Source organism: Carcharhinus amblyrhynchos, chromosome 25, assembly GCF_965287045.1.
Source record: "Carcharhinus amblyrhynchos chromosome 25, sCarAmb.v2.hapA, whole genome shotgun sequence".
NCBI classification, from domain to species: Eukaryota; Metazoa; Chordata; class Chondrichthyes; order Carcharhiniformes; family Carcharhinidae; genus Carcharhinus; species Carcharhinus amblyrhynchos.
This window is the reverse complement of record NC_137348.1, coordinates 13,172,573-13,197,481: the sequence shown is the minus strand read 5'-3', so window position 1 is coordinate 13,197,481 and position 24,909 is coordinate 13,172,573. Positions and strand designations below refer to the sequence as shown.

The following is a 24,909-nucleotide window of genomic DNA, read 5'->3' as shown; positions in this document are numbered from 1 at the left end:
CTGAGCACCATTCAAGACAATGCTCGCTTAATTGGCACCCTGCCACTCGTCCCTGTTGCTGCTCTCCATTCTCAGGCCAAGGTGCTGCACCTAAAGGATGTCTTGCAATACTGTGCCATGCTTGACAGCACTCAGCTGTTGCATGATCTCTAACATTGCCAAGATGAAAAATGCAACATCATGGCAACACCTATAGGTTCCTCTCTATGTTGTTCTGATTTGGGTGTGTACTATAATACCTTCATTACCACAGGGGCAAAAATCCTGAAACTCGCTATCATAATCATGTGAACATCACCACCATGAAGACAGCAATGGTTCAGGAAGGTGGTCCAACATCAGTTTCTCACTGCAACTATGAGTGGACAATAAATGTGGTCTGGTCGAAGCCTTCTGAATAAATGGATGACAAAAGTACAACTTTTCGGCAGTGAGCATCCAAGTGACAAATAATAGTATTTGTTTAAATGCGGTTTAGGTTGACAGGATGCAAGTTTCCTTTTTATGGCTGAAAGGTTTCTTGAAAAATGTGTTAATAATTGGGTGGTAGTTCACTGCAGCATTTTTCAAGAACTCATATTTTAGAAGATGCTGTTCTGAAGTCATGTTTTTAAAATGTAAATGTAAACAACTTCCAACATTTCACCCAAATATAGTTTAAATCTTATCTGCTTTAACCTTAATAACTAATTGTACTGATATTTGGTTTTTAGAAATAACACAAAGATAAAGTGTGATCTGGATGATGACGACAACATGGTTTCATGCAGCCAGATTGTCTATGACTACAACTCGAAAAAACAAAGCAAGGTACTAAACTCCCTTGTGAAATATTAGCCCATATACATCAGGCAACATTTGCCCTGTGATCTTACTGCTGGGTCCAAACAGGAATTGGAAATTGGATGCTGGGAGCCAGACTGGAGGAGTTCTTTTTCTTGGGGCAATCTTCTAATTGGTTACTTCCAAGATCACTATCTAAATAAAAAAGATGCCTGAACTCCCAATGCTACTGGCTTAATCAGAGGCCTGGTACCTCTGGATCATATAGGATACTTGCCTTTATTAGCTGAGGCATAGAATGTAAGAGCAGGAAGTTAAGATGGAGCTGTATAAAATGCTTGTCGGGCCATGGCTGGAGTAGTATGCACTGTTCTGGCTGCCACACTATAGGGAGGATGCAATTGCACCTGAGAGGGTGCAGAAAAGGTTCAGCAAGATGTTGCCTGGGCTGGAGGGTTTCAGCTATGTGGGGAGGCTGGTTAGACTGGGGCTTTTTCCGAAGGCTATGCATTTTAAGGTCCAAATATTGTCATGTAAAGAATTGCAGATCTTTGGAACCTCTCACCCCACCCCAGGGGATAAGGATCCTCCGTCATTGGATATGTTCAAAGTCAGAAAGCGATTAGTTTTTGCATGTTGAGGGAACTAAGGGATATAGGAACAGTGGAGGAAGGTGAAATTATGGTATAAGATCAGCTGCCATTATATTGAATAGCAGAACAGACTCAAAGGGTCTGCTGCCTCTTTTTTTCATATTTTTCAGAGTGACTATTATAAATTTGTCGTAATTTTAATACATTTAAATGGAAATTTACTTAATTTTTTTGCTCTTCATAGGAAGCTGGCTGGAGAAATGCAATTTGCCCAGACTACTACCCAAACATGTATGATGAAATGCAAACTCTTGTAAATGTGCTTCAGTGTGACATTGGACAAGACATGCGTGTACACAACAGTACATTTCTGTGGTTCATTCCATTTGTTGATTCGGTCATGGACCTAAAGGATCTTGGCATAGCCTACATTGGGGAAGTTGTTCACCATATCTATTCGGAGATAAAGGATATATTGAATCGGAAAGTAGACTTCTGTGATAAAGCATCTGAGTTTTTCATCCTTATCTTGGTGTCCATCATAGAACTCCACAGAAATAAAAACCATCTCCATTTACTGTGGTACAGTTCACAGAAGTGGGTGGAAGCATTGGTGAAATGTGCCACTCTTCCTGCCAGAGTCTTCAACCAAAACAGTGAGAAGATGGCATCAGCGACAAGTAACGCCAAGGTCACGTCCACCACAATTGCTACTGTGTCCTCTGTGGCATGTTCCTCTATCACTAGCTCAGTCCAGCAAGCCTGTGTTCAGTTAATTCGTAGTTTTCTGAAAACGGGGTGTCATTCTCAGCAAAGAAACATATTCCAACAGTTCCTTGATAAACTGAATCGACAATTGCGAAGCACCTTTATCCTTGGTTGGCAGCTAAGTCCCAGTGAACAGCAGGATTTGCAGTCCTGTTTAACACAGTTAGTTAAAAGTGCAAAAGATAAAACCTCTGAAGTAAAACAGCTAAGCAGCACACTTGGAAGAGGAAGTGAATTGAAGTATCCTTCAATTAAATCTGAAAGAGAAGAGCCAGGGGAGTGGGGAAAGATGCCAGGATGTTATAACAGTGGCCTGGGTCCACCATCTCCTTCAAAGTTACAACTAGACAGCAAAAGGTCAGCTATTCAGCAAGGTATTCCGAATCAAGAAACAATGGCTGAATGCAAGGCCCTGGAAGATGCACCTAAAGAATCATTTGTAGAACCACTCCTCCCATTTAAGGCTGAGTTTACCTTGTATGATGACAATACCTTCGTCAATAAGATCAGTAATGATGATGAAAATGTTATTGATACAGGTAATGAACAGGAACTAACACCTGCAGTATTAGAAATTTCCCCTCCTCCCTCTCCTTGCCATTCTTTGGAACATGTCAATGTGGATGATCCACAGAGCAGACAGATGCATACTCTGGAACACACTGGTGCACCCATACATGAATCCAGTTCCATTGTGGATCTTACTGCAAGTTGTTTGCACAAAGATAATTTGCCACCCGAGCCTCTTGAAGTCACTCGCAGTGTTTCACATAAAGAAAAATGGAAACGCTCTATGTTATTGGAATTTCAGGAATCTGTGAACAAGAGCACAGCAAAGCCTGAAAAGGTCTCTGCTGAAAAAGATCAGCATGTTCAATCTCGGGTCCCTTCAACCTGTGATCCTGTGGCAACTGACTGTGATTTACCTCAAAACATAGAATCAGTCAGTGCTGGGTCAAGTAAGTTTAAGATTGATCCAAGCAAACTGTTCAATCTGAAAGTAAAGCTGCAAACAATTAACCTTAAGGGAAAGAAGCTGAAGGAAAGTAGTAGTTCTCCTAATAAAGAAAAGATATTTGAGGAGTTACCTAACACAGGAGTTGACAGGCAGTTTGATAATAAGAGCAATAGCAATGCTAGTCAGAACCTAAATTTCAGTGGAAAACAGATGCATGACAACAGTACAAAACATTTGCTTTCTTCCCACCTTCCCACATTGTCTCCATTTTCTGACAAAATAGAAAAGGCACAAAGTTCTGACCATTTGTTACTTTCTCCATTACCATCAGTGGATACAGCGAAGTCTGGCAATGCACCCCAATCTCTTAGTCTATCGAACACTTCGCATCATAATTTGAACAACAGTGATAGTGATGATGATGTGCCATTCAGTGAATTAAGAAAGAAACTGAAGGAAAGGGTTTCTCTAAGTTCGGAGGAGAATGACTCACGGACAGATAAAGACCTTGCTATACCCCCCCTACCTGCTTCTATTTTAAATGCTCATTCATTCAATGATTTCCCCCAAGAACTTCACACAATCCAATCTCTAAACAAGATTGCTAGAAAAGTAAAAGTTGCCTGTCAGGTACAGTTGTGTGGTTCCATTCACAGTAAAGAAAAATGTGAATCTGACTCACTTTTGGAAGAGCCCACCATTGACAAGAATGCGGAAGTTGTCACTATCTCTGATTCAAAACCTCCAAAAGAAACTTCCAATGTGTTGGTAGTTCACACATCTGATGCTGATAAAACAGACAATGCTACTTCAATACAGGGTGCCTCTGATGCAATTGAGCAAAATAAGTCTTGCCAGCCAGAAATGCCTGTGAACAACAAATCTTCCTCAGCCTTTGAGGAAGATGATTCACAGTTCTTTGAATTTGAAAGTGAAGAACAGGTATATTCTGTTTGGGAAGATGCTCAGCCACAGCACAAGCAAGCAGTTGACAAAGAAAAGATGGGACCTGTTGATGAGTTCCATGTGCCATCTGACAGTGATGAATTGGAAGTTAACAGTATGCTTAATGAATGGGGCTATGATACAGATTATGTGTCGGATGAATTAATTGAAAAGGTGGTCGAGGAGGCAGAAGCACATTTGAAGAAGAGGCAAGAAGCAGCAGTGAGTCATCCACACACTGAAAAACTTGGAGTGAAACGGGTTTCTTCTCGGTCCAGCTCTACAGATGCAAATACTTCTGTTGGCCGCAGCACTGTTTCACATTCTGGGTTAATTTCTGATACTTCGAGCCATACAAATGAAAAAAAAATCCATAGCAAAAAACTGATCGATCTGAATTGCCTCAGATCCCTAATGAGGTCTGATCAAAGTAAGCTGAAGTGCGCACCTACAAAGAAATTAACAGACTCCCATACAGAAAATGTAATATCAATGAAGAATAAGACTGATAAAGGTGGAGAAAGGAATAAACTTGATTTATCAAAAGGTAGAAAAAGAGAAAAACATTTATCTCAAGCCACTTCTAAAAATGATTTAAACAGATACAACCTAAATAAGCAATCCATTGCCAGTTGCCCAGACCAGAAAACTATGACAAAAAATAAGCCAAATAAAAATTTAGAGAGAAAAGGCTCTCGGACATCAATGTCTAATATTTCCGAGTCCTCTGCCAGGGATGTGCAAAAGGTATTTCCTTCAACTTTAAATTCAGTGAAGTCCCATTGCAGCTCATCTCCAAAGAAGGTGCGTAAACGTCCTGAACCTACTTCAACTGTTGAAAAACTTGGCCTTAAGAAGAAAGCTCGTAAAGCGTTCGACCTATCTCAGGGTAGCCTTGACAAATTGAACAAACTGCGTAATTATGGTCAAACAATGGGGACTGTTGAGCACTCACACTGTAAGAAGGCGAAGCTTATCATGCCGCAGAAATTAACAATACGTTCAAATCCACGACTGCTGATTTCTCAGGATCTTCAATACCTAAGACAGTGTAAGCTTCAACAGTGCAGTAAAGGGAAGAAGAGGAAAAGTACATCCACACTTGATGGAAGTGCTTCACTAAAAAGAGCTCTGTCGACTGAAAAAAGTTGGGATTCTCTTTCTACTGGTGTCCAAAAGAGTCAGAAGCACCAGTCTACTTCAGTGGACAAAGGTAATAGTTACGTTACATCTACTTCATTAGAAAGAGAACATAGCGCAATGAATGTGACTTCGACTAAGGAAAAACTGTCAAGTATCAATGCAGCTGACGATTTAAATTTAACACAACGTGATCCTTTGGAAATGGATATTAGTACAGATGAAAACGTGGAAGATGACACATTCATAATGTTGACACAGAGGGATCCCATAGATATGGATATAGATAGTGACACCACAGAAGAGGAAGATTCCAGAAAAAAACCTTCAAGTCCAAATGAGGCAAGATGCCAACACATAGGGTGCACAGATGTAATTGTATCCTCAGAGAAATTTTGTAAGAAGCATACTGTATCCAAACCCAAAGCTGATAATTTTATCAAACCAGGATTGCCTCAGTCTATCCCAAAAAGCGTAAGACCTGCAACTACCAAACTTTTTGCTTCGAGCACAACTTCGCGCAATGCCCAACTCGCTATAGACTTGGAGACTGTCCCCAAACGTTGTGGAGGAGCAGCTTCTAAAGTTCAAGTTCAAAAATCTTCATCAGCGACATTTGCTGTGCCAGTAGCATCAAGACCAACCCCTGTTGCAAAAGCTGCAGCCTCTAATAATGTTCTTCAAACACTAAACAAAGCTGTGAATTTTCGAATGCAGTCGCGTTTTCCATCCCCAGATACAGCATTGACATCCACCTTTGCACCTCCACCACCTGGGAAATCCAGACAGGCTTCACCTAATCTCAATTTGGGTCTGACAGAAAATCAACACCGTGACCAATCTTACCTCATCAATACTGTCCTCAAGTGGACCAATCAGATGTTTGACTCATTCGATCAATTTGGGGCACCAGATTCCCTCTGTGAATTTCCACCACGAGAGGTGCCTGAAAGGTTTCAATCATATGAAGAGTATTTCCAGACATTTTGCCCTTTATTGATGCTAAACCTATTTGAACAGGTGAGCATGATGTACTGTACAGGCAATGAAACATGATAGAAATGTTATTGATTGTTGAGACCAGTATGAAATGTTTGAACTATATCTGGTAAGAGAATTTTGAGAAACACTCAGATGGACTTCATGGCAGAAAAGTCTGAATTCAGCAGTTGCATTTGAATCTGTTTATTTTTGCAATGGAGAGATTTTGTTCCCACAATTTGATTAAGTGGATAATATAATCAGGAAAGGAAAAGATGAAGATGGATTTTTGGAGAAAGAGCATGTTGTGGGAATAGTTTTGGATTACTTTGGTGAATAACCAGCATAGACAATTGACAGAATTGCTCTATGTTAAAAATATGTTAAAGATCTTGCAATTGGCATTTTCTGTCAGTTTTTTCTTAAGTACATGATTAGAATGGAAACTGTCTTTGGAATACACATTATGCAGCAATATTCATAAAATGTGAACTCAGTCTTGTGCGTGTATATGTGTTGAGTTTTGCCAGTAAAACTGTGGAAGTTTGCTCAATGTCAACAAATGAAATCACTGGATGCAAATATGTAGGTTCTTGGGTGTGGAACCTGTGACACTGGAGAGCTGTTGCTGATTATGTGCTAACTAGGGTCAGAGAGATTGGAGTCCAAATGATTGGAGTCACAGAAACTAGAAATAGGAATAGGCTCTTTGGCCCTTTGAGGCTACTCCGCCCCATTTTGATCATGGCAGATCAGTGAATTCACTATCGTGATCCCTCCTTCCTCCCCATATCCCTTGATCCCCAAGAGCTATATCTAATTTATTCTTGAAATCTGATACTGTTTTGGCCTCACCTACTTTGTGGTAATGAATTCCACACGTTCACCACCTTCTGGGTGAAGAAATTTCTCCTCAGTTCAGTTCTGAAAGGTTTTACAGTTTTATCTTCAAACTATAACCCCTAGTTCTGGACTCCCTCATCATTGAGAACATTCTTTCTGAATCCGTCCTGTCTAACCCAGTTAGAATTTTATAAGTCTCTTTGCGATCCCCCCTCACTCTTATAAACTCAATTGAATATAATCCTCAGCGACCTGATCTCTCCTATGACTGATCTGCCATCCCAGGTCCAAGTGATTGTGTAAGAGTCTTAAAGGGACAAGTTTGAAATGGGGCTTTCCCCCATTCATCAGACCAGATTTTTCCCCATTGTTTCAGATGACTTCTCTGTGTTTCTCTCCTCTCCATCTGCATGTTAATCCTTATCCACATATAGTTCCATTGGTCTTTATTGCCCCATTACCTCACACGTGTCCTCAAGATGGGGGGGGGGTGGTGGGGGGTCAGTTTAGAACGGAGTTGAGGAGGAACTTCTTCACTGAAAGGGTGGTGAATCTCTGGAATTCTCTGCCCCTTGATGTGGTGGAGGCTACCTTGCTAAATATATTTAAGTCATGGGTAGATAGGTTTTTGGTAGGCAAGGGAATTAAGGGTTATAGGGAGAAAGCGGGAAAGTGGAACTGAGCCACTTCAGATCAGCCATGATCTTATTGAATGGCGGGGCAGGCTCGAAGGGCTAGATGGCTTATTCCTCCTCCTACTTCTTATGTTCTTATGTTCCATGTTTCCTTACATATTTTTAGACAGCTATTCTGCCGCAAGTAGCATTATTCTCCACGTACAGTAGTCAAATTACTGGGTAGAGTTCAGGAACAGGAACCCTCCTTTTCCTCTCACTGCTACCCAACTGATACATGTTGGGTATCAGCTAGCTAGCACAGAACAGACCACAGATCGATATCAGACCTTCTCTGGTCTGTTTACCTTGACTAATTTGCTTAGCTAACTGGATAGCTGTACAAGAACAAAGTTTATGTATTTTAATAGGTAAATACATTCTAAGAACAAAGAGGGTCACATTTATACTGAGTAATTGAGTATTATACAGTCAAACAACTTGTGTGGGACAGTCAGGAAATATATTTATGATAAACTTTCAGATAGAGCTAGTGTGTAAGGCAAAGATCATCTTGTTACTTGTCATGTATAATACACCCAGAACAGAGATCAACATCTTGTCACACAGGGCTACCAGTGCATAGTGTGAGATGGATTGTCATTTAACAATCTATGTTTAAAACCTGATGAACTAAGGAAAACCCAAAGTAATGAACTTGGAGAAAACACAGGAAAGATATTGGTATTTCTGCACAACATGGAGGATGGAAAAGGATTAGAACAAGTTTAATATGTGTAGCCCTATACATCAATAAAATATGTAGCAATTGGCAAACATAATGACTGACAACTTCAATGAAATATTCTTAATCTTAATTCTAAATTGCAGCGTTCCTTTTATACAGTTAGCTCAGAAAATGAAGGAATCCAAACAGACAAATAAAATGATTCAGAATTTTCTGACTTTGAAGAACTATCGTGTGGAGGGTCAAATAAACTGTGCGGAATTTCAAGGTGAGAGCAAAAAATGGAGCATATATTCCTAAACTTAAATTGCAACATTGCTTTCCCTCTCCAGAATCACTATTTTGTGTGGAATCAGGATGAATTTAAATGATATGGCACATCAACAACAGCACTTTTATAATATTAAGCCCATGACGGGAGATTGACTCCAGAGATAACTGAATCTTTTTCCTCTGGCTTTGATTTAAAACTAAGTCAGATTCTGAATTTATATTACAAATTTAGCATCAGTTTGAAGCCAGACTGCTTTGTAGTGATGACCTATCACACGATTGCCTGAATGGGTTCACATCTGGTTTGTAAGCAGCTCAGAATTTTTCCTTGTTGTATAACCCAGCCCATTTTCAATAATTCCATGTATTTGTACCAAATGTGCTGAATCTGCAGCTAAGATCCTTTTATTATTGGTATTTTGATCGCATTCTATTACACTACTTATTCACATTTGTTACTTAAAGGTTTTTCACTGCAAAGCCAGGTTTTGTTAAAGGAGATCAAGGCTGTGATCTTTTTCCATTACAACAGAAAACTTATTTTTGTCACAATTGGACTACAAAAGATGCCCCATTACTAGGTGGCTAATTTTTTTTATATATGTATAAATTGGCTTCATTATTTCTGTGATTAAGTAGGTTGAGGTGGTGACAATAACTGCTGCATTTCAGCTGACACAGTGCAGACTGTAAATGTAGTGGTTTCAGACTCCAGCAACTGCAGGAGATCATTCTTGTGCTCAAGGGAGTTTGAGCTCACCATGGAGACTATGCATGGCAAATTTATATTTGATGCATTCCAGTTGGAGGTGAATTGTGATGCTGATGAACCAGGTTAATTCGGTTGCTTTGAGTCTAAAGTCAACCCAAAGAGTCAGTTTTCATCATAGTCACATGACAGCTGTTTAAACTTTGAATTCAATCTAATAGAGAAATTACTTTATGCTGTGTATATAGTTAATAATCTACTAATTATAAAAGCAAAATCCAGCGGATGGTGGAATCTGAAACAAATAAAAAATGCTGGAATATCTCAGCAGGTCTGATGGCATCTGTTGGGAGAGAATAGAGCCAACCTTTTGAGTCTAGTTGACTGTTCATCAATTATTGCTGACTGCAGTTTCTTTATTTATCCAGTTGCTCTACGTGATGATGAGGTTGAAAAACAGCTACACCCGAAGGAGGATGATGTTGTCTTTTTGTGGCTACCCCTCAATCAGAATTACTACATGCAAGAAGAAGGCGAGATCATGAATAATAGTCTAATTCCACATTTAAGCCATATCTCAAGAACGTCACGTTTTTCAACTGGTGAGTTTGGTAGAAATGCAGAGAATTAATTCTATTTTATGTAGGAGATTTAAAGTTCCTTTTAACAGCAAATCATTGAGGAAGACAGTTCAAGTCCCTTCGACATTTCTGATGCTGCTACTTCATCCATTCTCTGCCCAAAATTGGGTCAGGCCCACAGTGGCATAATTTCCACCACTGGTAGAGCCAGGAGGCACTTTACCCAAATAAGGATTAAATCCTGTCCTGCTGGTACCACTTTGATCCACACCAACCAACTGAGCCAACCACTCCCCCAAGGACTCTTGAGTTTTTGTGGCAACATGGACTTTAGCATGCATGTGCATGGATAGTGATGGTTGGGACTGCAATTTCTTTCCATTATATGGCTTATTGGGAATCCTTACCACTTTTATTGAGGTACATTGGAAGGCATTGTAAATTGATGCTTAATTTATTTGGCCACATTATTAATGTACCTTCCTTGGCCATTAAATGCTGGAGCGGGACTTGACCCTGGAACTTCTGGCTCAGGGTCAGGAGTGCTATCTACTGTGCCACAAGACTACTTCCTTTCTGATGCTAACAAAGTTACAACAAAACATTTTGCTTTTTGCAAATTCGGGTTTTAAATGTTATTTAAATCAATCTTTGACACTGTAGATATCACTTCAATAATTGCAATAAATGGTTAAAGTTAGAGTGGTCATCTAAAATATCTAGCCAAAATTTTATCTCTCTCCAGTCACATCATTTGGAAAAAATAAGAATGTTTTAACACACCCCAGAAAGGAAATTGGCTGATACGTTGGAACAGTTTCATTTGTCTGGTCTTGTGCGGAGGTAATACCAGGAGGCCGTAAAGTATGTAATTGAAAGATAAGGTGCTGCTCTTCAATCTTCCATCAAGCTTAATATGTGCAGTCGTCTTTGTGCATGTGTACACAGATCCCTCACCTCTTTTTCCAGTACGTTGATGATTGTATCTGTGCCATTTCTTGTGTTTACCCCCATCCATAAATTTTCATCAACTCTACTTCCAATCCATTCCTCTCCTTCTGGTTGCCTTAGTTGACAGTAGAATCAAAGACAAACATTTCCAGGAGTCTGCAGTGCAGAATTGATAGAACGTTGGAATGATTATGTTTGTGGAGGAAGACTTGCAAGTTGGTTGGGCGACGACCTTGTGTTCAATTTAATCAAGTAATCGCTGACTTTAAATGTGAATTCATTCATAAGTGATCATCCTTAACGCTGATCATTTTGGCATTTTTCTTTTACAATGGGAGTCGCGGATGGTGGTTTGCCTCCCTGGAGCTGGGATCCGGGATGTCTCGATGCGTCCCAGACATCCTGAAAGGGGAGGCTGAGAAGCCAGAGATTGTGGTTCACATAGGTACCACTGACATAGGCAGGAAGAGGGAAGGGGTCATGAAAAGGGATTATAGGGAATTAGGTAGACAGCTGAGAAAGAGGAATGCAAAGGTAGTAATCTCAGGATTGCTGCCTGCGCCGCGGGAGTGAGAGCAGAAATGGAATGAGGGGGAGGGTGAATGTGTGGCTGAGGGACTGGTGCAGGGGGCAGGGATTCCGGTTTCTGGATCATTTGGGACCTTTTTAGGGGCAGGTGTGACCTGTTCAGTAAAGACAGGTGGCACTTGAATCCCAGGGGGACCAATATCTTGGCGGGAAGATTGGCTAGGGCTACTGGGGGGGGGGGCTTTAAACTAGAAAGGTTGGGGGGAGGGAATAGAGATGAGGAGACTGAGAGCAAGGAGGTTAGCTCCCAGGTAGAGAAGGACTGTAGATGGTATGAGAGGGAGGTTAGACGGATAATGGAGAAGGGAAGTGCCCAGACCGAGGGTCTGAGGTGCATCTACTTTAACGTCAGGAGTGCAGTGAACAATGTAGATGAGCTTAGGGTGTGGATTGCTGCTTAGGAATGTGATATGGTGGCCATTACAGAGACTTGGATGTCTCAGGGACAGGACTGGGTACTTCAGGTGCTGGGATTCAGATGCTTCAGGAAGGACAGGGAGGGGGGGCAAAAGAGGTGGCGGAGTGGCACTGTTGATCAGGGACAGTGTCATGGCTGCAGAGAAGGCGGAATCTGTGGAGGGACTGTCTACGGAGTCACTGTGGATGGAAGTTAGGAACAGCAAAGGGTCGATAACTTTGCTGGGTGTTTTCTATAGGCCGCCCAACAGTGACAGGGAAGTTGAGGTGCAGATAGGGAAACAGATCCTAGAGAGATGTAGTAATAAGAGTTGTCGTGATGGGAGACTTTAATTTCCCAGACATCGACTGGAACATCCCTAGGGTAAGGGGTTTGGATAGGGAGGAGTTAGGTGTGTTCAGGAGGGTTTCCTGACACCGCACGTGGATAAGCCTACGAGAGGAGAGGCTGTACTTGACCTGGTGCTGGCTAATGAACCAGGACAGGTGACGGATCTCTCGATGGGAGAGCGTCTCGGGGATGGAGATCATAATTCTATCTCCTTTACGATAGCATTGGGAAGAGATAGGATCAGGCAGGCTAGGAAGGTGTTTGTCTGGAGTAAGGGGAAATATGATGACATCAGGCAGACAATTGGATGAATAAACTGGAAGGAGGTGTTCTTGGGGAAAAGTACTGAAGGAAGGTGGCGGATTTTCAAGGAATGTTTGACTGGAGCTCTGCACGACAACGTTCCAGTGAGACAAGGAGGTTTTGGTAGGTCGCGGGAGCCGTGGTGCATGAAGGTTATGGTGAACCTGGTCAGGAAGAAAAGAAAGGTGTATAAAAGGTTCAGAGAGCTAAGAGATGTTAAGGATCAAGAGGAGTATAAGGCTTGTAGAAAGGAGCTTAAAAAGGAAATTAGGAGAGCCAGAAGGGGACATGAGAAGGCCTTGGTGGGTAAAATTAAGGAGAATCCCAAGGTGTTCTACAAATATGTGAAGAGTAAAAGGATGAGAAAAGAAGGAATAGGACCTATAAAAGATGAAGGGGGAAAGGTCTGTGTGGAACCGGAAGACATGGCAGAGGTGCTTAATGAGTACTTTGCCTCGGTATTCACGGTGGAAAGTGATCTGGGAGGTTGTACTACAGGTTTGCAGCAGACTGAAAAGATTGAGTGTGTGGATATTAAGAGAGAGAATGTGTTGGAACTTTTAAATTCTATCAAGATAGGTAAGTCGCCAGGACCGGATGGGATGTACCCCAGGTTATTGTGGGAGGTGAGGGAAGTGATTGCAGAGCCCCTGGCGATGATCTTTGCATCGTCAATGGAGACGGGAGAGGTTCTGGAGGATTGCGGATGTGGTTCCTATCTTCAAGAAAGGGGACAGGGATAGCCCGGGAAATTACCGACCGGTGAGCCTGACCTCAGTGGTTGGTAAGTTGATGGAGAGGATTCTGAGGGACAAGATATATGAGCATTTAGAGAAGTTTAGAATGGTCAGGAATAGTCTGCACGGCTTTGTCAAGGGCAGGTCGTGCCTTACGAGCCTAGTTGAGTTCTTTGAAAATGTGACTGAACACATTGACGAAAGAAGAGCGGTGGACGTGGTTTACATGGACTTCAGCAAGGCGTTTGGTAAGGTCCCCCATGCAAGACTTCTTGAGAAGGTGAGAGGGCATGGGATCCAAGGGGCTTTGGCCTTGTGGATCCAGAACTGGCTTGCCTGCAGAAGGCAGAGAGTGGTTGTGGATGGGTCTTTTTCTGCATGGAGGTCAGTCACCAGTGGAGTGCCCCAGGTATCTGTTCTAGGACCCTTGCTGTTTGTCATTTTCATAAATGACCTAGATGAGGAAGTGGAGGGATGGGTTATAAGTTCGCCGACGATACAAAGGTTGGTGGTGTTGTGGATAGTCTGGAGGGATGTCAGAAGTTGGATGCAAGACTGGGCGGAGAAGTGGCAGGTGGACTTCAATGCGGATAAATGCGTAGTGGTCCATTTTGGCAGGACCAACGGGATGCAGGAGTACAATATCAAGGGTAGGAGTCTTAGCTGTGTTGAAGAGCAGAAGGATCTTGGGGTCCGGGTCCATAGGACTCTTAAATCGACCTCGCAGGTGGAGGATGTGGTCAAGAAGGCGTATGGTGTACTGGCCTTCATTAATCGAGGGATTGAGTTTAGGAGCCGGGAGGTAATGCTGCAACTTTATAAGACCCTTGTCAGACCCCACTTGGAGTACTGTGCGCAGTTCTGGTCGCCTCACTACAGGAAGGATGTGGAAGCTATTGAGAGGGTGCAAAGGAGATTTACAAGGATGTTGCCTGGATTGGGAGGCATGCCTTATGAAGATAGGTTGAGGGAGCTGGGGCTCTTCTCCCTGGAGAGACGAAGGTTGAGAGGCGACCTGATAGAGGTTTACAAAATGTTGAGAGGAATAGATAGGGTGGATTCTCGGAGGCTATTTCCCAGGGCTGAAATGGTCGCTACGAGAGGACAGAGGTTTAAGGTGCTGGGAAGCAAGTACAGAGGAGATGTTAGGGGTAAGTTTTTCACTGAGGGTGGTGAGTGAGTGGAATCGGCTGCCATCGGTGGTGGTAGAGGCGAACTCGCTGGGGTCTTTTAAAAGACTTCTGGATGAGTATATGGGATCTAATGGCATTGGAAGTTACAGATAGTTCTGTGGCTTGGTAGGTATAGATGTGATCGGCGCAACTTGTGGGCAGAAGGGCCTGTTTGTGCTGTAGTTTTCTATGTAACATGTTCTTCGTTTCCTGTTCATAGGGCTGGAAACAGGATTTTTTAAATTGATAAAAGCAAAATACTGCAAAAGTTGGAATCTGAAACAGCGAGAGAATAGAGTCAACGTTTCGAATCTAGATGACCCTTCAGAGCTAATACAAAGAAAATCAGCAGAGATTTCTCAGTTAATCTGAGAAGGCTCTATTTTTTCTCCACAGATGCTGTCAGACCGGCTGAGATTTTCCAGCAGTTTTTGTTTTTGATGTTGAACTTTCTCCTGCATCGGTTTTTTTCTTTCTTGTACTTTGTAACTGCCTTTCACCTGATTTCCTTTTTGAACAGGGGGTCGTTCACAGCCAACTCTTTACCTTTCAATACGTACAAGAGGGAATGTTAGTGCGATGAGAAACAAGCCAGTGAAGTGTGCCGTAATTGGTTCCCTTGTGACTACCATGCGGCAGTTCAAAGGATTACTTTTTCTGGCCAAGTCTCCCCTGTTCAGACCAATTCTATCAGCCAATTTCACACACTTTACTCAACGAGATCTAGTGGAGGGTCCAAAGTTGAACAATGCAGTAAGTAAAATCTAGCAATGAATCACAAATATAAGCAAAAATGTAATTACTTCATTTGTGTAAAAGCAGTAATCTAAATTCTTGCAGCTTTGTTCCACTGCTGCATTTGATTTTTCAATGTTGGTTTATTCAATATAAATTAAAATTTGCTGTTCAGTTTTCTAAAACATAACTTGGAAACTACAGCTTTGAACTTTATGGTGATAATTTTGCCTGTTGCACCAGTTGAATGTTGAATTAAGAACATAAGAACATAGGAGCAGGAGTAGGCCAACTAGCCCTTCGAGCCTGCCCCGCCATTCAATAAGATCATGGCTGATCTGTCGTGGCTCAGTTCCACATTCCCGCCCTCTCCCCATAACCCTTAATCCCCTCTCTCATCAAAAACCCATCAACCCGCGTCTTAAAAATATTTAGCGAGGCAGCCTCCACCACTTCAACGGGCAGAGAATTCCAGAGATTCACCACCCTTTGAGTGAAGAAGTTCCTCCTCAACTCCGTTCTAAACCGCCCCCCCTTTATCTTGAGGCTATGCCCCCTAGTCCTATTATCCTTTCTGAGCGGGAAGAGTCTCTCCACCTCTATCCTATCCATCCCATTCATCATTTTAAGCCAGTTTTTCATGTGAATGACTTTACAGATTAATTTCTGTTCAGCTCAGTTACTCCTACAGAAGTACATTAACAGAAATGTATAATGATCTTCACAAAACTACGAGTTAAAATTAGATTAATGCATATATTTGATTGAAATGGACATTCGGATGAAGAGAATGATTGTACAGTAATGTCATTTCTGTGGAATTACTCATGCAAAAGTTTCTAAACTGGACAGCTGTTGCTGTTGTTTGATTCAAATTCTGTGTCAAATGATTTGCTAGTTGTAATCTGTATTAACATAGTTGGTGTCTTCCCTTTTCCCTTCCCCTCGAGGCCTCCATGTCCCAAGAAATGTGTATTATCATCAGCTTTGCTTGTCAGTGTTAGGATTATAAGTTGAACAGTATGTGGCTACTCATTGTTTTGGGTACTCCATTTTACAATTCTCTCTCCCGACACAGGATGATTACAATGAGCATCAGCAGAAGGCTATTAACCTGGCATATGCAATGGCCAAACAGCCAAGAACTCCCAAGATCTGTCTCATACAGGGTCCTCCTGGAACGGGAAAATCAAAAACGATTGTTGGGTTCCTGCACCGTTTACTTAATGAGGTACTGCCCTCATTAAATGAAATGTATCTATATAATTCTGAAAAGTTAGCCTTTTTAACTGCAAACTTCAAAATAGGAAATATTTTATATTTTAGTGGTTAAAGACAATGCTAATCTAAAATCTTGAACCTGAGTTCTGTTGGGGGTCCAGGTGTTGCAAAATGTAGATGAAAGTCTGAGAGAAGCAGCATAAAGTGAATATACTTAATTCCACTTTTACTCTTTATTCCCATTTACAGTTGATTAACGTTACTTGGTCTTCAGCTGGAGGGCTCAGGCTGATGACTTATTCCTTGGCTTTTCCCCATATCATTCACTGGCAGTTTCTTGGAAGTTTTTGAGAGTGGTCTAGCACAATGGTCTGCCTAGGCGAAGAGAGATACCTGGCCTCTGCTCCCTCCAACAGTTACTTTTAATTTATGTCAGCTGTAGGTCATTTGGTGGCACATAGCCTTTGAGTCACACGTGTTTTTGGTTCAAGCTCCGTTCTCTGGCTTGAGGATAAAATCAAGGATGATACCCAGCTCGCACTGTCAATGGTGCCATCTTTCAGATGAGACGTTAAACTGACATCCCATTTTCCTGCTTGCATGGATGCAAAAGATGCCATTACACAATTTTGCAGAACGGGGGTTTTCCTCCAGTGCCCTGGCCAATATTTAATCACCTGGTCACCGAATTATTGTTTGTGTGAGTTTGCTGTGAGCAAGTTCCTGTGTTTCCTACATTACAACTGAGATTACACTTTAAAAGAATTTCATCACATTTGAAGCATCCAGCAGTAGTATAAAAAGTGCCTTAGAAATGCAAGTCTGTCTTTCTGCTCAAAGAGTTAGAATCCCACCGTAGAGCATCATGTAATGGTACTACCAATATGTTTGCTAGCTCTTAGGTATAACGAGCTCTTCAGGGAATCTTGCATATTAAGCATTAGGAAAATTGCCGTACAAATGTTTGTTTAGAATAGTCAGTTCAACCATTGTGATTTTGTTCACTTTATGCTTATGGAAACACATATTAAAAGTGGCTGCATTAACTTCAGAGGTATTATATATTTTGTTTACTTGCCTGTTCCGAAAACAAAATCTCCAATATTTAAATTGGTGCTGGTATGTTCTTTCAAATCATTTTGTTCAGAATCAGAATCCCTGCAGTACAGAAGGAGGCCAATCAGTCCATCAAACTTGCACCATCAACAATCCCACCCAGACCCCATCCCTGTAACCCCACATGTTTACCCTGCTGATGCCCCCCCATCACACCAAGGGTAAGATTTAGCATGGCCAATTAACCTAACCCGCGCATCTTTGTTTAAAAGGCAATAGGATAGGAAATATTATTCAGAGGTGTTACCCACTGTCTTTTCATGCTTGTTTATATTTTCTGAATCTAGGAACAAGAGAATGTTAAGCCATACTACAGCAGGAACATTAGAGCTAAACGAACCAGGATTCTTGTGTGTGCACCATCGAACGCAGCCATTGACGATCTCATGAAGAAAATCATTGTTGATTTTAAGTCGAAGTGCAAAGATAAGAATAATACACTAGGTATACTGTCTGCCCCTCTGAAAGTTAACTTGGTGCAATTCAATTTCCAAATCTCAATTTTTTTTAATGATCCAAAATGGTATTCAACAAGTTGAAATTTGACTTGTCTTCATTAACTTGCAGTGATTGATTATCCACCAGGTGGCATGTACATCCATTTGCTAAAGAACAGGGAATCCTATAACTCAGCATGAATATTGCCATTTGAGAATTTCTTTCTCCTCTGGTGATGCTTCTTTTTCTTCCTTCCCCCAAACTATACATTTTGAAAATTTGATTATAACAGCAAACATCAGGAAAATATTGTGACATTTCTGATCACCAGACTAAAGAATATAACCTATTTAATGATATGGAGCTGTTTATTTTTAAATATAATTGCCCCATAATCAGACAACACTTAAAAAGAAAAGTGGCTGTTCCCCTTAATTGCTGTCGATCGCAGCTTGGTATGGCTTCTGCTCTGCCCAAGATTGCAAGAAACTACAAAAAGTCGTGAATGTAGCCCAATCCATCATGCAAACCAGCCTCCCATCCGTTGACTCTCTCTACACTTCCCACTATCTCAGCAAAGCAGCCAGCATAATTATTAACCCCATGCACCCCGGACATTCTCTCTTCCACCTTCTTCCATCGAGAAGAAGATACAAAAGTCCGAGGTCACGTATCAACTGACACATGAGGAGCTTCTTCCCTGCTTTCATCAGACTTTTGAATTGACCTACCCTGCATTAATTTGATCTTTCTCTACACCCTAACTATAACTGTAACACTACATTCTGCACTCTCTCATTTCCTTCTCTATGAATGGTATGCTTTGTATAGCGCACAAGAAACAATACTTTTCACTATGTTAATAAATGTGACAAATCAAATCAAAGTCAACTTAGAGTTCATACCATAAAGTTTCACAAAAAAGAAATGGTGTTAATTGTTCAATGTTTCTTCTCTGCAGGAAACTGTGGAGATGTGAACCTGGTAAGACTGGGCACAGAGAGAACCATCCATTCTGATGTGTCAAGGTTCAGTTTGGATTATCAAGTGAATCATAGAATGAGTAAGTGTTTCCATTTGGGAGGAAAAACATGAAATTTATATCATACTCTGGTCATGGTGGAGAAGAGAATCAGATAAAAATACCAAATATTTTGAAATGTGTTAGTTAATTGAGGGCAGCAGTACAGAATTTTAAAAAGCAAATCGGTGTTTGACAAATTTGGGGGGAATTTTTTCCCACCACGCATTGATGAGAAGGGAGAAATCTTGTCAGAGTACACTACCTGCATTTTTTTCTCCAAGTGTTAAATAAATTGGCACGAAAGGAAAGGTATAGTTTGTGTGGGAAATATTTGGTATTAATTTTGGTTTTCAGTAGATGAAATAGTTTCAATTCAGTGCAAAGCCGAACTGCAAAATGTTATAGTGTGTAGTGCATGACTCACCCATGCTCTGATCAGAGATTCATTGAGTATGATTTTGATGCCTATCGTTTTGTTGAATAAAATATTATGAGTTTAAATGCCTCTAAGTGATTATTCTTGCTCTTGAATCCAAAATTGTTGGCTTTGGCTTTGCAGAGAAGGGCCAATCTGAATCCGATCATGTCATTCAGAGTCGAAAGGATTGGTTGGATTGGAGACTTGATAAACTGGGGAAGAAATGTGCCATTATCAAAAATGACAAGGAGCAGGTAAATTCTGATATCTCACTGTTGTGGGATGAGCAGCGGTGTGGAGGAGATCTATTAGCGCGCTGTTTGAAGAGCTTACACGATCGAATGTCTCGGTATTTTTGAAGAATATGAGGAAGTGCTTGTATTGCACTTATGCAAGTGAATTAACTGCTGTGAGTGTAGTATGTTCTCAGTACAGTATCCATAACAATTAACTATAAATGTTAGTTGTAACCAAATCTGAAAGGAAGAGGAATGGCTAAATTGTACACTGATTATTCCACCAATAATTACTTGATGGAAATTTAAATCGTAAGCTTGATATAGTGCCCTCTAATATAAATGCCTAGATTTTTTTCTGTTCACTCTTCTGTCGACACAATTAAAAACTATTTCCAGAAAAAAGTTATCGAGCTATGATAGGATCCCATAACAGTTCCACCCCAACCTGCCAAACTCCCTGGTCTTACTGGTCCACAATCTTTAAGTATTCAGTGCTGCATTGCCCTTGGTAGCAACTTTTTATTGTTTTTCCCTTAATTATTTTCCGCAACAACCAAGTTAATGTCTGTTCATTCAAGAAAGCTGGGTATGGCGTTTCAGGATTGCACAATCATTTTGCACCCATAATGATGCCAAAATCCTCAGCAAAGTGACAACACAGTGGTTAGCACTGTTGCCTCACAGTGGTTAGCACTGTTGCCTCACAGCGTTGGGGACTTTGATTCAATTCCTGGCTTGGGTCACTGTCTGTGTGGAATCACATTCTCTCCCTGTGTCCAAATGTAGTTCCTCTGGGTGCTCCGATTTCCTCCTACAGTGTGAAAGACTGCTGGTTAGGTGGATTGGCCATGCTAAGTTCCCCCTCAGTGTACACAAACAGGCACCAGAGTGTGGCAACTAGGGGATTTTTTTTTTTTTACAGTAACTTTATTGCTGTGTTAATGTAAACCTACTTGTAACACTAATATATAAACTTAAATATCAAAGTGGTTAAAGCAGTGAGGTAAAGGTTCATCTATTTTCCTCAAAGAGTTATTATACATGTGCTGTAACATAGCAGAAATGAAGAATGCAATTTTAAAACTGCACGCTGGCAATGTCAACACACTGCATAAGGGAAATTTTGAAAAGTGTGCAGTGCTCAGTTCCCTGCTGAAGCAACGCTGCTATTGAAAGTGCCTCTTTTAGTTGAGGATGTAGTTTGTACTTATGATCAATCTAAAATTTCTACCTATAGTTATAAATGCAATTTATTAACACATAAGGAACCCAAACAAAAAGTAAAAGAAGCATTCAAGAAATTACATTTTTGGTCAGGAAGGTTCTGTGTATTCTAGATGATATTTTTCTTCATATTAAATCAAAATAAACTTGTTCCTTTGCGTATCACTTGACGCTCTGTGGTGCAATGGAACCTGGAGTTCCTGATGAAGCTCAGTCTTGTTGGGCTCAGGGGCCTGTTTCTGTGTTGTAGCTTTAGGTAATTCTTTAACAGATGTACATTGGAGTTGTAAGCATCCAAGGAATACTGTCGTTGGATGTGCAGTGACTTTATTAATGTGAAATAAGTGAATCACTTTAGTACAGAGGAATGAGAAAAACACAGCCCCTTGAATGTTCTTTAATTCTCTATAATGAGTCGTACCTTTCTGCCAGTTTGTATCTGTGCTCTGACGAAAGGTCATACTGACTTGAAACATTTGGCTCTGTTCTCTACACACAGATGATGTCAGATCTGAGATTTTCCAGAATTTTCTGTTTTTGTTTCAGATTCCAGCATCACAGTAATTTGCATTTCTCTCCTATCCTGCTTCCTTTCCTGTTGTATCATTTGGTCGTCCTGTAGCTTGCATTAAGTGGTTCCTTCCTCGTTCGCTTTGCTTAGTGCACAAACCTATTTAATTGAAGTGAAAATTTATTTTTAGGCTCTGCCTCTTGATTATATCCATCCTTTCCTTGATCAGTGGTCCTCATGCTGTGAATAATGGGCAGCTCCAAACCACATGATCAAAAATGACCACCTTCTACAATATGACCAAACAGGCTTCGGTTGCAACATAGAACCATAGAAAATTACAGCTCAGAAACAGGACTTTTGGCCCTGCTTGTCTGCGCCGAACCATTTTTTGCCTAGTCCCACTGACCTGCACTTGAACATAGCCCTCCACACCCCTCTCATCCATGAACCCGTCCAAGTTTTTCTTAAATGTTAAAAGTGACCCCGCATTTACCACTTTATCCGGCAGCTCATTCCACACTCCCACCACTCTCTGCATGAAGAAGCCCCCCGCCCCTCAATATTCCCTTTAAACTTTTCTCCTTTCACCCTTAACCCATGCTGTCTGTTTTTTTTCTCCCCTAGCCTCAGTGGAAAAAGCCTGCTTGCGTTCACTCTGTCTATACCCACTTGGCCCTAGTTTGATTGCATCATCTGGAATGCATTAATCCCATGTTCAAATTCTGCAGTTACCGCCTTGCTTGCTTTCAGATCTTATTAAAATTTTAAATATCTGTGGCTGTTCTGCCATAATTATTGAAATATTAATACCTAGCACAGTGGGAAGTAACTTCCTAATCTGAACAATAGTATATCAAGAGTTCACATGCCATTTTGTGAAGACAGAAACAAAATCACATTGGGCCGTCTTAGGCCCATGTATCATCAGCAATATAAGAACGTAAGAACATAAGAAATAGGAGCAGGAGTAGGCCAACTAGCCCTTCGAGCCTGCCCCGCCATTCAATAAGATCATGGCTGATCTGTCGTGGCTCAGTTCCACATTCCCGCCCTCTCCCCATAACCCTTAATCCCCTCTCTCATTAAAAACCCATCAACCCGCGTCTTAAAAATATTTAGCGAGGCAGCCTCCACCACTTCAACGGGCAGAGAATTCCAGAGATTCACCACCCTTTGAGTGAAGAAGTTCCTCCTCAACTCTGTTCTAAACCGCCCCCCCTTTATCTTGAGGCTATGCCCCCTAGTCCTACTATCCTTTCTGAGCGGGAAGAGTCTCTCCACCTCTATCCTATCCATCCCATTCATCATCTTATACGTCTCAATGAGATCTCCCCTCATTCTTCTAAACTCTAACGAGTACAAGCCTAATCTATTCAGCCTCTCCTCATAGCTCAACCCCCTCAACTCCGGCATCAGCCTAGTAAACCTCCTCTGCACTCCCTCCAAGGCTAAAATATCCTTGCGTAAGTACGGCGCCCAAAACTGCACACAGTACTCCAGCTGCAGCCTCACCTATGCCCTATACAGCCGCAGCAAGACCTCCCTACTTTTATATTCATATTTAACATATATAATTGGTATTGTAATCCTAGAACATTAAAGTGGCTGTATATATGTTTCAAAAGAAGTGTATGTGGTTACTGGAAAGACATTAATATATGTTGGGGTGATAGTTTGAGAAGTCATTTGGAAACAAGATTTTTTTTATCCTGCCACCTGTTCTATAGATTGAATCGGCAATTCAAGAAAAGAGAAAATTAGAGAGGGAGAGGGAGGAACTTGGACGCAAACTGAAGGAAGTAAGAACTGAAAGATTTGGCTATTTTTTGACGATCTTGCATCTACACCTGTAAAATGGCAGCAATTTACATTGGTAGCCACTTGTTCATTTACTGATTATTTTAATATATTTTATAGTGAATACCTTTTATTCCTTTGAATAGTTGCAATCATCTAAAGAATCTGTCCATAAGTCACTGCATTCTGAAACTGAATTTCATGTCGTGAAGCACTTCAAAACATTTTTATGTAGAAATAATTTAAATGTAAATACTTTAACTTAGATCTTAAGGCTTACTGGAGAATAAATTGTACAGCCATGTTCAATAACTGCACATGCATAACTCAGTACTTTAACATTCTTTAATGTGTTGCTGATGCACTGATACAGTGGATCACACATTGAGAAGCTAATCAGTAATGTGGTTAATAATATTCCAGTTGTTAGATGATGGTTTACTCTAATCTTAAAATTAAAAGTTGACAAATGAAACAGCCAGAAGATGCTTGGATGCATCTATGTTATAATAGGGAGGACTTGTTTTGAGATAGAGCAGTAAAATGTTAATTATTGCAATATTCGGGGGTTTCTCAGTCGTAAACCTTCCCCCATATAACATCTTGGTCTAGTAGCTGGTATCAGCTCTAGTGGTGGAGGAGGAATGTTACAAGAGGCGCTAAAGTTTTGATGCTGTAGTAATATTTATGTCAGAATATCATTTTCCTGTTCTTTCCTAACCATGAAACCATAAATGTCCTGCTTTTGAACCAATTTGGAGGCTTTAAATTTAATTCCTCAATGCCTTTTTTAGCTTCGAGGCCGAACCCAGGACGTGCAGCAAAGTATTATCCTGGATTCGCACATCATCTGCTGCACTTTGAGTACCAGTGGGATTATGCTTTTGGAGATGTCATTCCGAAAACTGGGACATGAACCATTTAGCTGTGTTGTTGTGGATGAGGTAGGTAGAAATTAATTTCGCGCTGATGGTTAACTAGATAAGCACTAAGGATAAAAAGAAAGGTCACAATTCTACGATGAAATTGTGTGGAATATATAGATCAGTGTTGGAAAGGGGAATGAAAGGTTAACATTTTGGATGTGATTCTCACACCAGGTCCAATAAGTTCTCAGCTGAATAGAGTGAAGATATTTTGGCAGAGAAAGCAAACTGAAAGTTCAATTTGGGTGACTCTTTTAAATTTGTTCATGCAGGCATGCTAGATGGACAGTCAAAGCTCCTTGCAACCTTGTCTTTTGCCCTGTAGCAGGAGTCACCCTTATCTGTAGTCCTTCCACAGGGATCTCACCATGTCACCTGCATTCTGCCAATACTTGCTTTGTTTGCTGGAGACCAAGCAAATATTTCTTAGCGTTTGGACGTTACTAGCCAGGCTGGCATTTATTGCTCAGCACTAGCTCATCTTAAGAAAGTTGTGCTTTTTTGCCTTTCATCAATGAGTTTGTAAAATCAAAACTAGCCAATGGGTTCACCTTTGTCAGAGCACTGAACAGGAATTTAATTTGGGACTTGCTGAATGGTGTAGCTACTCACCAAAACTTGCTGAACTATTGAATTTAATTGCAATGCAAATGGTAATAAAGTTTTTTTAAAAGCTTATTTATTATTGCCACAAGTAGACTTACATTAATTCTGCAATGAAGTTACTGTGAAAATCCCCTAGTCACCACACTCCGACACTGAGTGAGTACACTGAGGGAGAACTTAACATGGCCAATGTGCCTAACCTGCACATTTTTGGAC

The 24,909-nt window shown here is 41.0% G+C and overlaps 1 protein-coding gene across 3 annotated transcripts in view; it reads left to right on the top strand.

The window, feature by feature from the left end:
• setx (senataxin) overlaps positions 1-24,909 on the top strand; it is an 85,105-nt gene that overhangs the window by 48,557 nt on the left and 11,639 nt on the right. For all 3 annotated transcript variants that reach the window (XM_080212470.1, XM_080212469.1, XM_080212471.1), the window contains 11 exons: positions 714-810; positions 1,621-6,207; positions 8,533-8,641; positions 9,784-9,957; positions 14,956-15,188; positions 16,249-16,401; positions 17,795-17,951; positions 18,907-19,008; positions 19,529-19,641; positions 23,092-23,163; positions 23,956-24,105. In XM_080212470.1, the coding sequence (XP_080068596.1) occupies positions 714-810; positions 1,621-6,207; positions 8,533-8,641; positions 9,784-9,957; positions 14,956-15,188; positions 16,249-16,401; positions 17,795-17,951; positions 18,907-19,008; positions 19,529-19,641; positions 23,092-23,163; positions 23,956-24,105 (5,947 nt within the window). The remainder of the gene's footprint in view (positions 1-713; positions 811-1,620; positions 6,208-8,532; positions 8,642-9,783; positions 9,958-14,955; positions 15,189-16,248; positions 16,402-17,794; positions 17,952-18,906; positions 19,009-19,528; positions 19,642-23,091; positions 23,164-23,955; positions 24,106-24,909) is intronic.